At 38.1% G+C, this 17,084-nt stretch overlaps 2 protein-coding genes across 4 annotated transcripts; one reads left to right on the forward strand and one right to left on the reverse strand.

Annotated features, from left to right (window-relative positions):
* Positions 1 to 2,645: 2,645 nt before the first annotated feature.
* LOC113718762 (protein trichome birefringence-like 6) lies at positions 2,646 to 5,453 on the forward strand. The gene is made up of 5 exons (XM_027243682.2): positions 2,646 to 3,837; positions 4,091 to 4,283; positions 4,393 to 4,583; positions 4,738 to 4,896; positions 4,989 to 5,453. The coding sequence occupies exons 1-5, from the start codon at positions 3,035 to 3,037 to the stop codon at positions 5,311 to 5,313; spliced, it is 1,671 nt and encodes a 556-aa protein (XP_027099483.1). The 5' UTR covers positions 2,646 to 3,034; the 3' UTR covers positions 5,314 to 5,453.
* Positions 5,454 to 5,724: 271 nt separating this feature from the next.
* Positions 5,725 to 16,002, reverse strand: LOC113718737 (histone-lysine N-methyltransferase EZA1-like). Of its 3 annotated transcripts, none has more exons than XM_027243647.2 (18): positions 15,478 to 16,002; positions 14,271 to 14,378; positions 13,795 to 14,069; positions 13,002 to 13,163; positions 11,668 to 11,752; positions 11,367 to 11,522; positions 11,242 to 11,289; positions 11,096 to 11,167; positions 10,521 to 10,638; positions 9,977 to 10,406; positions 9,281 to 9,437; positions 8,267 to 8,487; positions 7,744 to 7,875; positions 7,140 to 7,227; positions 6,992 to 7,039; positions 6,782 to 6,910; positions 6,353 to 6,430; positions 5,725 to 6,271 (listed from the first exon to the last, which is right to left on the reverse strand). In XM_027243647.2, the coding sequence occupies exons 1-18, from the start codon at positions 15,517 to 15,519 to the stop codon at positions 5,996 to 5,998; spliced, it is 2,625 nt and encodes an 874-aa protein (XP_027099448.1). In that variant the 5' UTR covers positions 15,520 to 16,002; the 3' UTR covers positions 5,725 to 5,995. The 3 variants fall into 3 exon arrangements, with proteins under 3 accessions (XP_027099448.1, XP_027099465.1, XP_027099473.1); XM_027243664.2 differs by having other exon boundaries at positions 5,725 to 6,287; positions 15,478 to 15,999; XM_027243672.2 differs by lacking the exons at positions 14,271 to 14,378; positions 15,478 to 16,002 and having other exon boundaries at positions 13,002 to 13,168; positions 13,795 to 13,934.
* Between the last annotated feature and the right edge of the window lie 1,082 nt (positions 16,003 to 17,084).

Consider the following 17,084-nt stretch of genomic DNA (forward strand, 5'->3'; position numbering starts at 1 on the left):
TGTAAAGCCCAAATCTAGGTACTACCTCTCTTGCACCAAAGAGAGCTGTCCAATTTTTGCAGACCCGCGTAGAAAAAGCACTGTAATTCAATGCATTCGAGAAAGAATTGGGACAAAGCATCCTCAAGCTCAGCCAGTGATCAATTTATTAACACCGTCAAAGGATCAAATGGTTCAGAAACAGGAAACTCGATTTATGAAGGAAACGAGAAATACTACAGTGGAGACAACATCGTGCGATGCTATTGCCAAGAACAATGCCGAATTGTGACTGCTTGGACAGAGGCAAATCCATCAAGAAGGTTTCATGGTTGCAGAAATTATGGGGTAATTTTTTTGTATGTGCATAAAGTTTAGAATTTGTTAAAATATTTCTTGTCTTTTAACTATGAAATGGTGGTAAATGCAGAAACGTGGTGCTTGCAGATTTTTTTTGTGGTATGATCCACCCATACCCCAAAAGATGAAAAATATAATGGGTGCACTTTTAAGGGACCTGAGAAGTGTTGAGAGAGAAAACGCAGCATTATTGATTGAAATGAACAAGTTGAAGGCAAAAGTGAAAATATTGTTTATAATTTGTATCTGTTTTGGCGTTTTACTTGTTTTTGTACTTGGAGGCAAGGAAAGGAAGAAACAATGTTTGCTGGAATTGAAGATGTTGCAGTAGTTTTGAAGAATGTATGGAATTGTATGGTTCATCTGTACTTTAAAATGAAGTAAATACAATTGAGTTTTCATCTATGTTTGACTCTGTTTTGCTTCTGGATTTGTTATTACTCTGTTTTGCATCTGGATTGCTCATGTAAGTTTCTGTGACAAGTTCAATGTTATGCTGACAATGTTGACTGAAGTGGAAGAATTGCAGAAGTGATGGCCATTAAAAAATTGGGTAAACAACAAAAAAGCCCCCTGTGGTTAGGCAATCATACATAAAAATCCCTTGTGGTTTCATATCATACCAGTCGATACCCCGTGGTTTGAATTAACCTGAAAAGTGGACGGAAATCGTCAAATATTCGGCGTGTGTCTTAAACGAACTGCAAAGGCGCGTGCATATGCGAAAAACAGATTTCCACCACAAACTTTCACCTGATATGCCTATTTTAGCCTTCACTCTTTAATAATAAGAGACCAGCTTCCGTTTCTTCTGAGTCTTCATTCAATCTGTTTCCAGATTATTCATTAACTACTGTAGACACCAAATTTTTAGTGTATTTTTATTTACTGTTATTTTTATTTTTCATGCTAGTTTTTATTTACTTTTAGTCTTTTATTTTTGTTTTAAGTCATTTTAGCATAGAATTTATTTTTTAAAAAAAAAAAAAAGAGGGAAACCCGCAAGCGGGTTTCAGGCTATTTAACAAATTACTTAAAAAAAAAAATTTTTTTTTACATGCAAGCTGCGTTGAGTTGCACATGCCCATCGGAGGGCCCTAGGATGCCCAGCAAACCTCCCCTCTCATCCTCACCCTTCAGGTGAGGGTTTGAGAGTATGTGTTTGATATAAATAGAACAGAAACGCAGCTTTTAGTCATTTTACATAAGGGGGAAACCCGCAAGCGGGTTTCAGGCAGGCTATTTAACAAATTACTTAAAAAAAAAAAAAAATTTACATGCAAGCTGCGTTCTTCAAAAGGGTATTTTCGTCTATTCACTCAGGAAACCCGCAAGCGGGTTTCAGGCAGGCTATTTAACAAATTACTTAAAAAAAAAAAAAATTTACATGCAAGCTGCGTTCTTCAAAAGGGTATTTTCGTCTATTCACTCAGCTCCGTCTGTTTTGCCGATTTCCGTCCACTTTTCAGGTTAATTCAAACCACGGGGTATCGACTGGTATGATATGAAACCACAGGGGGCTTTTATGTATGATTGCTTAACCACAGGGGGCTTTTTTGTTGTTTACCCTAAAAAATTGTTGCTCAGTCGAGTCATTTGCTTTCTTATGCCCTCCGATTCCTTATTTAACACGATTTGCTTTGATTTTATTTAGCAGATCATCGACTCAAGCCCTGGATTTTGTCCAAGACATTTTTTGTTTTCATTTTGGATTTTTGGGTGTGTATTTATCGCAGACTTGTTTCGTTTACTTTTTAATTGGAAAAGGCGCCAGAATGGAATTCCCTAAAATGCCCCTTTTGTATTGCACGATTATGAACCTAATGGAAATTATACGGTGGCGCCGCTGCAAAGATCCTTGATTGGAACCGATATATAGGTTTAGGGATCCAATTGGCTAGAAATAATATATAGGGACTAAATTGACGGAAAAAAAAAGTTTAGGGACTAAATTGGCGATTTTCCCGTTTATTTTTTTGAAATACCTGTGAATCTTGAGTTGTGACGGATTTGGGACACGAACGATCGTCAATAACGACAATTTGAAATAAAGTAATTATGGTTTGTTTGGATTGGTATGATTTTAGATAAAATAATTTGTTTCATAAATTCCAATCACCTTTTTATCTCACATACATCATATCATAAAAAGTGCTACAGTAATTATCTCAAATAAATCATCCAAATAAACTCCTATCCAAACAAATCATACTTATAATTCTACGTGAATTATTTGTAAAATTTTATGACAAACACGTAATTGTTATACATATAGACTCACAATAGAATATTTTTAGACGGTAAATCGTCGATACCCGCGTCTGAGTTTTGCCTGCCTCTGCTCCGCTTGCCTGCTTTAACCGCTCCCCCCAGCACCACGATCTGCTTTGCTCTCTCTTGCACTTTTATCAGTTTGAGTTTTCTATCCCATCGCATTAATATTTCAATGCTTAGAGCTTCTTTTCTCTTCTGCAGCGACAAGTAGTAGTAGTGTATTGAAAGAGCAACCGCACACCGCAATGTCCTTCTTTCCCTATTAACGGTACCAAATCTCTAGTTTGACTACTGATTCTCTGCAGTGCTGTAATCCAAACCATTTAACGTGTAGTACAGTATATATTCTACTACTTGTATTTCCTAATTAAACTTGCAATGATTAGTACCCACTACAGTGGAGAAGCAGAGAGGTCTTTCGATGAAGGCCGCTAGATTTCTGGTGTTTCCTCTCACAATCTCTTCCTCTTTAACCTTTCTCGCCGTCTTTTCCATTTGGGTTCTCAAAGCTACCCCTCCATTTCAACGCCAACAGACCCCTCCTCTTCATCTCCCCTTCAACCAGACTCCTCTGCAGAGTTCCGGTCGCTTCCTACCAGTTCCTGTGGTCTCGAAAACTCTAGATCCTCATGTTTACCAGGGAGATCTTTCAGCAAAAAGCATCAATTTCTTCCCGACAGGTGGAAACGTGGACACTTCGGCTTCCGACGATGCAAGTGATCCGAGTACAGCAACAGCAGCAGCTAATGAAATCCAAATACAAGTAGGTACTACTAGTTTCAACGGCATCCATAGATCCAATACTACTAGTACTACTACCGCCTCGGATACAAAATTCTCAGCACTTGCTCCCAACAAGAATATTGTGCCTAGAAAACCAGGAAATACATCTGGGAGTCCCCTGCATCCGACGTCAGCGTTGCCCAGTCAAGATTTGAGGGCCAAATTATACAACAACAGCGGGCATGTTCCTGATAATCACGAGGTAAAACTTTTGAGCGGGATAAATCCAATGCACGAAAACAGCAGAGTGAGTAGAAGTAGTGGGAGTGAGCTAACATGTGATGTTACCAATGGGATGTGGGTATTTGACCAAAGTTATCCCTTGTATCGAAATACTACTTGTCCCTTCATTGACGAAGGCTTTAATTGTGAGACTAACGGAAGGTTGGATAGAGATTACATGAAATGGAGGTGGCAGCCTCAAGCTTGCAACATTCCCAGGTAAAGGCCAAAGGCCAGCCTTCATTTTGTCGGAGAGAGAAAGAGAGATATTAAAAAAAAAAAAAAAAAGACAAAGATGCTTGCTCACCTAGAAAAGCTTTTACTTCGTCAAATACCATATATATATGTATATATGTGTGTGTGTGTGTGTGGAGAGAGAGAGAGAGAGATTTTAGAAGAAAGAAAGAAAAAAATAGTAGCTTGTGGTTACTCATGATGACTGCTACTGCTAACTAGTAGTATATGCTACTAGGTTTAATGCAAGCAAGATGCTGGAATTGATTAGAGGAAAGAGGCTGGTTTTTGTTGGCGATTCTTTGAACAGAAATCAGTGGGAATCCATGCTATGTTTGTTAATGGGAGCTATCAAGGATCCGAAGAAGGTTTACGAGACCAGAGGGCGAAAAATCACGAAATCCAAGGGAGATTACCGTTTCAAGTTCGCGGTAACTTCAAACGAGACTGTTTCTCCCTTCTTCGTTTGCTTGCCCTGCGGCGAGTAGCTACGCTATCCAAAATGGTCCATAATGTTTTCCTGAGTCTTCCTTCTTGCAGGAATACAAGTGTACAGTTGAATTCTACGTGACCCATTTTTTAGTTCACGAGAGCAAGGCAAGAATCGGCAAGAAACGGGTGCAGACCTTGCGTATCGACACAATTGACAAAGGCTCTTCAAAGTGGAGAGGTGCTGATATTCTGGTCTTCAACACTGCCCATTGGTGGAGCCACCATAAGACGAAAGCAGGGTAAGGCGCAGCTTCCACTGCTTCCCAAACCATCATCATCATTTCAGTCCGTGAGAGATTACTGCATTGTACTGAAACCAAATCTGTCACTGCAATCTCTAAGGTCTGTCTGTTGTCCACCGTCTATAACCAATTCATTCCTTGTCATATATAGGGTCAACTACTACCAGGAAGGTGACCAAATTCACCCTCGTCTTGAAGTTTCAGTAGCCTTGAGAAGAGCTCTGGCGACTTGGGCATCTTGGGTCGATAAATTTGTCAATCCACGCAAGACGCGAGTTTTCTTTAGAAGTTCAGCGCCTTCGCATTTCAGGTTCGTTTCCCGGCATGTTGCCCGCAAAATATGTCCTTTCTTCATCTTACAACTCGTATCAGTTTCTCTAAATGTGTTGCTTAATCGAGCAGTGGAGGTCAATGGAATGCTGGTGGCCACTGCAAAGAAGCTTCTGAACCTACCAACGCCACTTTCGGCACGAGCCCTGCGATAAATGGCCTCGTAGAGGAGGTCATAAGGCGGATGAAAACCCCTGTGACCTTTCTGAATATTAGTGGGTTGTCTAGCTATCGGATAGATGGCCATCCATCTGTATTCGGAAGACCATCAGAGAAGGGCAGCTTTTCAGGCATTCAGGATTGCAGCCACTGGTGTCTACCAGGGGTCCCAGACTCTTGGAACGAGTTGTTGTATTACCATTTGCTATTTGATGTCACGAACAGCCACGCAGAGTAAATAGTGTGTCGTCTGAAAGAACGAGAGTGAAGGCTGCAGCTGCATGCTTTTACCTCAAACACAAATGTATAGTGCGTTTCTTGTCAAAAAGGTTCATTCAATTTTAACAAAGCCCATTTGCACTGATGGAACTTTTGAAATGTCTCGCTCAGAAGTTCATACCTCGTTCCTCCAACCAACCTTGATGCAACATTTTTTGTCCTTTCAATCCTAAATACTGATTGAATTATTTTGCTTCATCTTCGATGCTTCGTTTCACATGTACTCCAGAATTCAGGTAGAAAACAAAATGCAAACGACATTGCGTCACCAGCCAAACATGGCATCAGAGTCCCCTTTCGCAACGAAATGCTTAAAACAGCCAAGGCACTTCCAAGTTCCAACTTACCCGTCCAATAACAATAATACATCTAAAAAGAAAAAATGCCTTTCTTTTTTCAACTAGAGGAAAAGAGGCATCTTGATGATATTCCAAATTAATCAGATAAAATCTAAAGGAGAAAAAACGAGCCCATTAGCTCATACATTCTCCAAAAGTTCTAAAGATGACTATGACACTATAAATTATGCCTATGCAACAAGCATTATCAGATCTGGTACTCACCTGTCTCTCATCACAAATCGCCCATTTTATCACCAGACCTTATCCCTCAAATAATCCTCTTTAACTGTACAATACTACTTACATCATGAGAAACAAGTCATTTTCTATTGAATAGCCTTGTGCGCAAAAGCACATGAAATATTTATAGACAAGCATACAGCATGAAGAGCCAAGTCTCTCAGTTGGATTGGTGTTTCTTTGCTCGTCCTTGAGGTACTGGTGAATCATCTCCTTTTGAACCCTCCGGTTTGCGAGCCCATATAGGTGCTTGATCAGGACCATAACGGTAATCATAGAATAGCTCCTCGCTAGCTCCAATGTGCTGATTAGCAAAGATGCCAACTCGATGGTCACCTGCAACCAATATTACCTGTAGACACCTTTAAGCTTAATCAACATGTTGTGGTCCAAATAGACGAACAATAAGCCTTATACCTTTGCATAGCAGTTAGGATTTGCAGAGTGGTTTGCAAACTTCAGCTTGTCTCCCTTGCGATATGCATCTAGTACATACTAGACAAATGGAAAAAGCAGCTGTGAGATTTTGCCTTGAACAAAAATATCTTTATTGAGATGTTTGCTCTTTTGGGATAGGATACTTGAAACATATTTACTCCAAAACACTCCATAACAATAACAAGAAGAAGAAAAAACAAATAAAACCTAACTTAGAAAGACTGAACTGAAGGACTGATGTTACTTGAATGATAGGAATCCATACATCTAAATAACAGTTCATGGGAATAGATTCACAATTCCTACAAATGATGTGTATTAATAACAAGTCCAATAGAATCTTAAGCCCACGTCATTAGTTATTAATGCAGAACCGTTTGACCTCTTAACAAGTAACTCATGTCTTGCCTGATCATTCAAGTCGAAAAGGAATGACGAATTAGCACGATCATAGATTTTTCCACGCTTATCAGCTTCTCGATGAGAGATCAGTTCACCAGTGTATTCTCCCAGGTAATCATTCTTGTTGACAGGATTCTAAAACAGGAATATCCATTTCACTTTAAAAAAAAAAACTTATAAATCCTATTGTAATGATAAAAAAGATTAATTTGGTACCTTGAGGAATGCTCCCCATCCTGCAACATCAGATTTTGCTAAGAGAATCTGTATGGAACCAAAAAGTTCTATCACATATATGTCAACAAATTTGCAGCTTCCATTCTACAAAAATAAGTTTACAATTGAAACTCATGAAACTGGTCACCCTTTGCTGCTGCCTTAGGAGAAGCCTCATGTTGCCACATTGACCATCTCCTTGTCTAGGTGGCTCACCCAATGAATCATCACCACAACTGCACGGACAGCACACCAAGTCATTTTAAACGCTTAATAAAGAGAGACGTCTAGACAAGGTGGTTCTTAGTTCAGAGGCATTCCATAGAGAACGAATATTTAAATCTCAAACTGTTTCCAGAGCCAAGAAGATGATGGAAGAGAAAACTGAAAGCAAAAGAAGGAAAGATGCACTAAAGTAAGTCACTTGACTAGTAATTTTATTAAAAAATTCCTCATTTCCCCCACTCTTTACTCCCATGCATAGCTTTTCTTGTAATCCAGGTAAGTTCATTCTTGTCAACATGAATCCAGCTCACTACACAACTTCCTGTTTCTGACCCCAACTCAATTATTTTTATGCTGCTCAAAAAGAAATAATATCAGAAATCCATACAACAACAGACAAATTTTTAACTAGTCAGAGTCCTTTAATCAAATTCGAGGGACTCATACAGGAACAACCAAGTTTGTGCCCACACACAGACAAAAGTAGCGCGTACATTTTACGTCTTTATGGAAGTGCAAGCTATTACCTAACCCAGCAATTGCGGCAAACATCAGGGTCACATTCCCGTCCAGCAGCAAAGCATGGGCATTGTCGGCTTCGGCATTGACTTTTTGCACAGTGGCATCCCCTGAATCGGTTTTTGCAGCTTTTGGAGCACCTAAAGTAGGAACATTATTAGCCATCCTCAAGGTTTAGATCTTTGATCAAATTCAAATTTCCAGGTTCTTAGCTAGCACACAAATCCTGCAAATCTTTTTGATATTGCTTATTATAATTTTGCGTTCAGGTTCAATGAGGAGCAGGGCAGGTCTAAGGGGCCAATACACACCAGAAACCTGGACCAAGACATATCAACAACTAAAGGATTGTCCTGCTTATTATAGGGGGTCCAAAGATGACTCACTGTCACCCCACCATCTTCATACCAATCCCACCATCTTCATACCAATAGACATACTTTAAGGATTTTATACGAACAGGATGCAGCTTCTTGCACTTTCCTTACTCAAGCATGTAACCACGCCAGAAAGAAAAGAAAAGGAACGAACCCACAGTATTTTTCACAACAAGTCCCATTTTGTAAACATGGGCATTGCTTTCCACATATCGGCTGGCATCCACAAGGAGTATACTGTTTGCAGGACTGGTTTTTATCATCAACAATTCTTCTCCAGATTGATGGATGGCCAGCAGATTTCCAAGAATATTTAAGCTTCCTTGTTCGACCTCTTTTACGAAATAAACGTGATCTTGCTGGCATCTCAGCCTCCTATCATAAAAATGTTAAGATGATCAAATGTTGCTGGAGGAGTGATGAGTGATGTGTGCAGTCAATTCAGTTTCTACTAATGCATGAAGTAAAATCACATTCTAGTTTTTCGTGAATAAACTTCGTAAATTGTGACATAATATCTCTCCTGGCAGGCAAAGATGAACTGAAAATCAAAAACTACTATTTGATGCATTAATTATCTTACCAGAAGCTGCCTCATATATTGACAAAATTCTCATAAAATGCATTTAAAAGCGCTAAGCTTCCCACCAGTGAAAACTAGCATGTCATCCAAATGAGCAAGATGTGACAAAAAAGGACAGCCAACAGGAAAAGTACACAGTGGTGGCAAACTTCTGGTTTTGCACTCCACTAACCCTCTATGCCTCCATTGACTCAAATAACAGGGGATGACTCAAAGCAATTCAATCGCCTTTTATGTCTATGAGAATCAAGTAAGAAGAGCATAGAAGTTTTTTTAGAAGATTATTATCTCTGAAGACTAGACAGCTACAAAGCATCTAATTATTAACCCCAACCAATACTAACAACTATCTTCCAAAACACAAAATGATTTTATTTTTCCACTTAAAAAGACTAATAATGATCTTAGTTGACTACCAAATATCTCAAAGATCATGTCCACAAACAATTAAATGTAGAAACCAGAGCCATGTGATGCCTTTAACAGCAGGCTATGGAAGTGTGTCTGCTCTTTCTTTTTGTATTTTATATTTCGTGGGGAGGGAGGGGGGATGAGGGAGGTTTAACAAAGAGAAAATATACTCACAACCATGTGATCTACATCGCCTCTCCCATTATCAGCTGAAACAGTGTTTGGGAAAGCTGCAGTTCCATGAGATGTTGCTGCCCCAGCATCTTTCATGAAACTGGATACCTCGACACAAGTCTTCAGGCCAGGAAGTAAGTTCCGAGCTATGAGGCAGCTGCGAAAAGCAAGTGCTATTTTAGTCAATGAGTATTTATCTCTCTGACTCATTGTTATACCAAACACAACTAAAGATCACCAGTCTCAAGAAGCATATGTGCCAGATTAAAGCACATGTTTACGGCTGTGTTTAAACGGCATGGTCAATTACCTTGCATGAAATAATTATTTTATGTAAGTGCATTTAGCATTCCATGATTCTGAGGGCATTTTCCAAAACAATTACCTTATGATATCTCATGCATCCACTTCCAAATTCAACAACTTTATGAAGCATTCTTTCAAGCTGCTCTTTTCTCATATACATCATGTGAATATGTACGTTAATCAGTTACACAGAAATTTTCCCAGCACAAGCATAATGTACAATAGTAATAAACATTTAATTGGGGCAAGCTGAAATATTATCACGCAGACAAACTTGTTAATTCAAATGCAGAAGCTGATTAACAATAAACTTTGCCAGTAGTTTCAAATTTAAACAATATATTGACAAAGTTACCAAGCACGAATAAATCCAAATGAGGATTGGCATACCTGTTTCTGCCAAAAATTTCTATTCCCTTGAAGAATAATTCTTTTTCAAGAGGTTTCCAGTCAGAAATATTCTTCAAATTCGATGTCTGCTCAAGTATGCACATTTCATGAACCTCACTTCTTTCATCTTGCCCGACTTTATCTCCAGAATTATTAGTAAGACAACCAAAGTTTTTACTAGCATCATTGATGGTTTGATTTTCATCAGCTCCACTGAATTCCTGGTCCTTGCTTATGACGGAAAGATTTTGATCCAGAAGCACACTCTCATCAACAGCCATGCTAACTGTACCCTGAGCTGCTGACTTCAGTTTCTTACTTGAAGATCCCAGAAGGTTGTCAGAGGCCAGTTCTACCACTGTGTTTAGAGGCTCCAATACCTTGCGCTTCCCAGGAGTTTCATGATTGTGCTCTATTTTGAGCATACAGCCTTGGTCAAAATAATGATAGCCAAAAAAAAAAAATTTTTTAAGTACCAGACAATGGAGGAAATAAAATGAAAAACTCCGTATGTCTCATTCAATGACACATTTCCAATCTTTACCTGTCTCTGAAGCATGCTGACCGAGAAGGGTACCGCCATCCTCTGCTGAAGTTTTACTTTCACAAACATGGAAGGAACTACCTTCCATACCTTGTGGAAGGTTTTCAACAACTCTTAACTACAGGAGATTAATTGGAAATTTTCATGGCAAACGTAAAAGACTAAGTTAGAAAGAGACAGGACTGATGATTATGCTGACAAAAGTAATGGTTTAAAGAGGATTAATAAAATTAAAGCAAATAAATCATCAGAAAAAACTGGAAGCAAATTCGCTCTCGGTTGCTCATTTCTGCACATAACATGACAGTTTTCCTTTAACGTGAGTTTGGCCAGAGTCCCTCATATCCAGCATATATGTGATCAAAATGTTTAAATATTGTATGTATGTATAAAATTCCTTCGCTAGTTCTGGTTGTTAAATTACATTGGAGTATAAATCCTATCTATATTTCACTGTTGAGCATTTTCTGTGTCAGTTTCCTGCATTATTTAGCCTTCCTCACTAAAATTCAAGAAAATAGCCCTATCTATTTTCAGCAAAAATAAAAGATCAAAAGCCGACAGGAAAGCCATACCTGAAGGCAGCAGTTTTCACTACAAGGTCTCCTTTCATCTTCAGAGTCAGATGAATAAGACTGCTTTTCGCTCTGGTCAGGGAATGGCTTTTTAGCTATTACACAGTAAAGAAACTTATAGGTAGAGTTTAGTAAGAGTTTCTTACAGAGTTAATTAGAATTTGTGAACAACCATGCAAACGGCAATCAAAAACCTGAATAAACAATTATGAATATATATCAGTAATTCTCATCACATGCAATTGATCCAATCGTTTACCATCACACATACCAGGCAACGGCGACAGAAAAGATTATCAAATGAGTCCAAAGCAGCACTAAGACGTTTTCCCAAAAATGCACTGTCTTCAGATTCAGTTTTCTCAGAACCCAATAGGTTTTTATTCAGTCTGGCTTGATTTTCTTCATTGAGCATATTACAGCGCTCCTGCATTCATATAACAGGTTTACAAAGGAATCAACGTGAAAATCATGTTGCAGAACAACAATTATTTTAAACAACTCAAATGTGTTTTCAACCACAAAGCATCAAAGGGAAAACCCATTAACCACATGTAAACCAACTGAATTACCTGGATTTCTGAGGTGGTGCCTCCAACAAATTGGATCAAGATCTTGAGTACCTCTTCATCTAAGCCATATTCTGTAAAAGTCATCCTACAAGATTGAAGACATGGATAATGTACTAGTAGTTAGCCATGTTTGTGTGGGCTAGCAAATAGAGCAGGAGTAAATACCCTAATATAAGTCCACAGATTCATCCAATTTTTTGCTACTACTACACAAATTAGAATAATATGTACAATTAAGTGTGTGCTTACTTCCATATACGTCACTACTGGAGCTGGTTAAATTCAAGATTTTTTTTTAATAAAAAATCAAGCGTTGAAATGAACAACATAAAGAACACAACTTAAAGAAACAGAACAAAGAATGCAGTTCAAGAAATTTAATGATAAGATTAAACAAAAATGTTGCAACCTTGAGTACTCCTGTTGTACAATTTTCAAAAAAAGAAAATGATGACATCAATGTTCTCTCTCTAGAGAGGTGTGCAGAGAGAAAGTGAAGAGGGGAAGAGAAAGAGAGAGAGAGGATGGATATGGTTCTCAAGTACTGTAATATTCAGAAACACTCATTCAAACACAATCTCACCCAAAAACAAAAACAAAAAAAATGATATCATCACTGTTCTCTTTCTAGAGAGTTGCAGAGAGAGAGAGAGAGAGGACTGATATGCTTCTCAAGCACTATAATCATCAGAAAAACTAATTCAAATGAGATCTCCTAAATAAGCAATAGAATCAGAATACAACAGAAGAAAAAGTAGATGATTAGTCAACAAGTATAATATCATCCCCCCAGCCCCCGGCGGGGTCCGGGGTTACTTCCCCTTCTCCCTACGCACACCCAAAAAGTAGCAGTTAGATACATTTCCAGACAAAATGTCCAACTGATATTTTTCTCTTTTACTGGTTTCGGGTGTTACACTACTAAACAAGATAAATACCCGCTGCCCCCAATATTTCTCTTCCTCCACTCCTACAACTTCCCACTTTTGCCTCGCTATCCCTTCAGGCAAGGGGCTTTTTATCATATTCATCAGAATCGATAATGTGTCCTAAACCCGAATTAGAGTATAAAATGAGTGAAAATTGTTTAATTCACCCCTGAACAGCATAACCCTCAACCCTCCCCCCTTCTCAAAAATTAATAAATAAATATCAAAAGCAAAAAAAAGGTAAATACAAAAGGAAATAAAAACGAAAAAGGAACTCATAGAAGAAGAAAATCCAGAATGTCTGTCATTATACTGTGGAACCACCTTTCTTTGGAGGAATTGCAAGAAAAAAAACCGCCCTTTTTTGTTTTTTAATTCTAACACAAATGAATGCAACATGTTTACCATAAAATACGGTCCTCAGCCTCAGAAAACTCATGTTTCTCTTCCTCAGGTGCTACCATCTCTTCCTCACTATCACTGCATATCAGTGCTTCACTACCATGTGGATCATAGTATATTCGTCTCCTCCCAACCACTGATTGGTCTTCAGCCATCCTCTGATTTCTGTGCTGTGCAAAGAAAGTCAGAGACATAAAAGAGCAAATCAAATCTTCCTTCCAGAGAAGAACAGAAGATAAAATGAGTACATAAAAGGCAGAGGTAATGCTCAAGCAAATGCTAAATGCAACATGATAATTTGATTTACTGAAACCCCAAACTTGCAGAGGGAGATAGTTTCATAGGAAGAAAGTGAATCTCTGAAGGATCGTAAAGGAAGGCATCATCCATGTTCCTCCTGTCATAGCACCACATGCTTACATAGTTACAGCTGGTAATTCCTGTGTAATGCCTTCAGTTCACAGCCCAAGATACGGTATATGTCATTGCTATTCTGTCTCAAAATTCAAGCAGCCGCATGCAATAGCAATGTGCTTCAGATAGAGCGACAGAGTTGTCTGTCAGCAAGTCTCAACTAGCTTGAGTTAATAGCAGAATGCAATGCAACATCTTTCCAAGAACTGTGCCTTTATTATAACAATTAGACAGTGTACCTCAGAGTGTCAATGCAGAATGCACGGAACAAAGGCAAGAAACATAAAAGTACAATACCTAAAAGTTTAAAAAAGGTTAAAAGTGTGTGTGTGAGAGAGAGAGAGAGAGAGTTAGGACAGGATAATACAATAGAAGGGCATACTTGTCCAGGAAAATCCAAGTAGTATAGGGTGGTATGTTCTCCATAAGAGGAAGCTTTGCAGTTGTTGAGGATAGAGCTTCTTCAGCATTAAAAGAATCTCTTTCCCACCCTTGAGCAAGTCCATTAACTTTGCACAGGGGATTTTCAATTCTAGCTAAAAGCATATCACCAAGAGCTTGTTGGTTTGAAATCGAAACATCTTGCCGTGATGAAGCCAATTCAATAAGCTTGGAAACGTGAGTTTCCAAATTCTTTTTATTGTCCTCGACTTTGTCCTGTGTAATGGGGAATGTTTACTTCTACTACTACATATATGAGAAAGTGGAAAGAATGTGTGAACGCTACACGTATAGTATAGTACGTAATTTTAGCAGTGAGTGGGGGAAATTTGTCAGAACTAGTGTGTCAATAGTACTACAAGAAAAACAACCAGAGAGAGAGTAGGGGCGGCGGGTAAAGACTTGAATGGGATTTACTTTAACTGAAGCAGCACTTTCAGCTTGAATCTGCTTTTTCAGTTGATTTATCCTGATAGATAAGGTCCCCAACATATCACTTGTTTGTCCTCCTCCTCCATTGAGTTTCTGCGGGTGGGAGAAAGACAACAGAGTCAGTATCGTATTTCAAACCAATTGCAAATGGCGTAAATCACTGGATGTTGTTGGGTTATATCCAAAAACGAAGAAAAGATAATGCATCTGGCTGCCACAGGACAATTTTGAATGGGCTTTAACCATAGAATTCTTGCTGCTCGTGGTCTATCAGTTTCAGTCGAAACGACCATGATTACTACGTGCAAATCATTTCTCCGCTAGAAATCAATTTCCAGATGGAAAGAAACAAACAAAAACTAAAGCATGGAGATCCACGAGATATGGTTAACCAGGCACTACGCATTTTTTGTGTACATGTTTAAAAGTTTTTTAAAATACTAGTAGTACTACTATAACGGAGGAACTTTTTTTTTCCCCCACTTCTTTTTATTACTATTCATATTTTCCTTTTTCCTCTCTCACACACACACACACACTCTCTCTCTCTCTCTCTGTCGTTGGATAAACTATTAAGTGAATGGAACCAAAACTCAATTTTAACTTTGAAAAACCCGCCAAACTGAACCCTTTATTATAGTAATCTCTTCTCTTTTTTTTTCAAATATAAATGAACCAAAACGTGCGCGGTAGTGTGTAGTGGCACTAGCATATCCCTGTCTCTGCAGTCTGCACCCAATTTCTGGGCTCTGCCCTGAAATCAGATGTCCATTTAAACAAACACTAGTGTGATCGCCTGCCTGCGCAACCTTCCCCCTCTCTCTCCGATAGCATGTACTAACAGCTAAAGAAATTACCTACCCGCTCAAACACAAAAAATCAAGACCAGATTGAACATCTCCCTTCCCTGCTCTTCTTTTCTTTTTCTTTTTTTTTTGGATAAATTAGCGAATTCCAAAGCCAAAGAAATGGACAAAAGGTTTTCAACACCATAATCAAATGTTTACTGATCATACTTCAGGAAAGCACAAGAAACATTATCATGAATTCGCTTGTTTTCCTGGTTTAGTTAAACAAAATCTCAGGTAACCGACTTTTTGTAGCCGTGTTTATGAGTCGAAAAAATTCATGGAATTTAAGGGGCAAAAAAAAAAACTTAACAAGGAGAGGAAAGGAAAGAGGTGGTGTTTACTTTGGATTTATTAGAAGCAGAATCTGTTGACTTGGAGACCATGAGTAGTTGTGGAGGATGGTTGTGGTATGAATTTGAGCCGTCGAAAAAGCCAAATTTCCTTAACCTGGCCAGAGAGGGATGGTGTTTTACAAGTGTATTCAGTGGCCGTGGTGGTCGCAGCGGCGGCGGCGGCGGCGGTGGTGGTGGAGGAGGAAGCTAAAGTACATCATCATTAACTGCTGTGATGTGAGAACAAGGGAGTGCTGCTCAGTGGTCGCTGCGCTTTTAGTACGCCGTGACGTGACAATTAACGCTGATTTTTTCGCCGCGGGAATATCCACTGCTTCGCGGTCTACGCTACTTCTGGTCCGCTATGTACTAATACTTGCGTAGAACGGGTACAGGTGGCTTCAGGTTCAACTCCTTAGGAGTGACAATTTCTTGAGATCGACGGTCTCGATTTCAAGGGCCTCCTGGGTGGGTCCCCATCCCTTGCTCTGGCCATACTCAGATGTAGTCATGTACAGCTGCAAACGAACCGCTCACCGTCAGTTTGAGTCGATCAACGTTGAGTTTCAACTGATCAAGTCGAATTCGAATTTATATTCGAATTCAAAGATATTTTATTTGTTGTTTGTGAAATGGTTCGATTATATATATTTTTATTTTAATAATAGAATTATATATATATCTAATATTTTATTATTTATTAAAAAAATTTTATTATTTTATTTATTTTTAAAAAAAATTTAACTTCGAATTTGAGTTTTACATTGAAAGTTCATTGAACTCAAATTCAAATTCAAGTTTCATAAAATTAAATTGAGATTCGATTTAATTAAACCAAAACTTATTTTGATTCGATTCATTTGCACCCCTACTCAGATGGATGATATGATCCATTTCCCTTGAGTAAGGAGAGAATTTCAAATTTACAGTAACATAATGCGTATATATCTACACTTGAAAAGCTTTTGGAGAGACAGTTTAGATTCAACTTTTTGAAGAGCTTTTAGGAGAAAAAAACACAAAACGAGGGAAAAAAAGATATTGCAACAAAATATTTGATTTACTTACAAAAAATGAGACGTGCTTAAAATAAAAATGTTATTAAAAAGATTGTAAAAGAAATATTTGTAAAACAATTAAATTCTTCTTGTTTTTAAATGTAGATAACGCAATTAAATAAATGAAAAAGAGTGTAAACATATAGATTACAGCTGTACTCGTGTGACATAGACGAGATAGACAATGCAACAAGAATTGATGTGCTGGATTTACCCCAAAAGAGAGGGAGAATTTTTGTGTGGGATGGTACTCTTGTTTACTATTCCAACTAGTGTGGGTACTCGTGTTATGCACGGTGCTGACATTATTGAAAAAAATGAAAATAAAATGGTGAATAACAAAAGGTAAAAAAATTGTATCAATACAATTAAAATATAATATCTGTCTAATAATAGTTTGAAATATGATAACATGTGTATATCATTCAAGAACTGCCTTTTTTCAGAAGATAAATTCTGAAAAATAATAGAAATTTATATTAAAAATGAATGATATATGAATAAAAATAAATGTAATTGAATGTTGTTAAAATGAAATACTTACAAATATTATGCATT

The sequence above is a fragment of the Coffea arabica genome, chromosome 1e, assembly GCF_036785885.1.
Source record: "Coffea arabica cultivar ET-39 chromosome 1e, Coffea Arabica ET-39 HiFi, whole genome shotgun sequence".
NCBI lineage: Eukaryota > Viridiplantae > Streptophyta > Magnoliopsida > Gentianales > Rubiaceae > Coffea > Coffea arabica.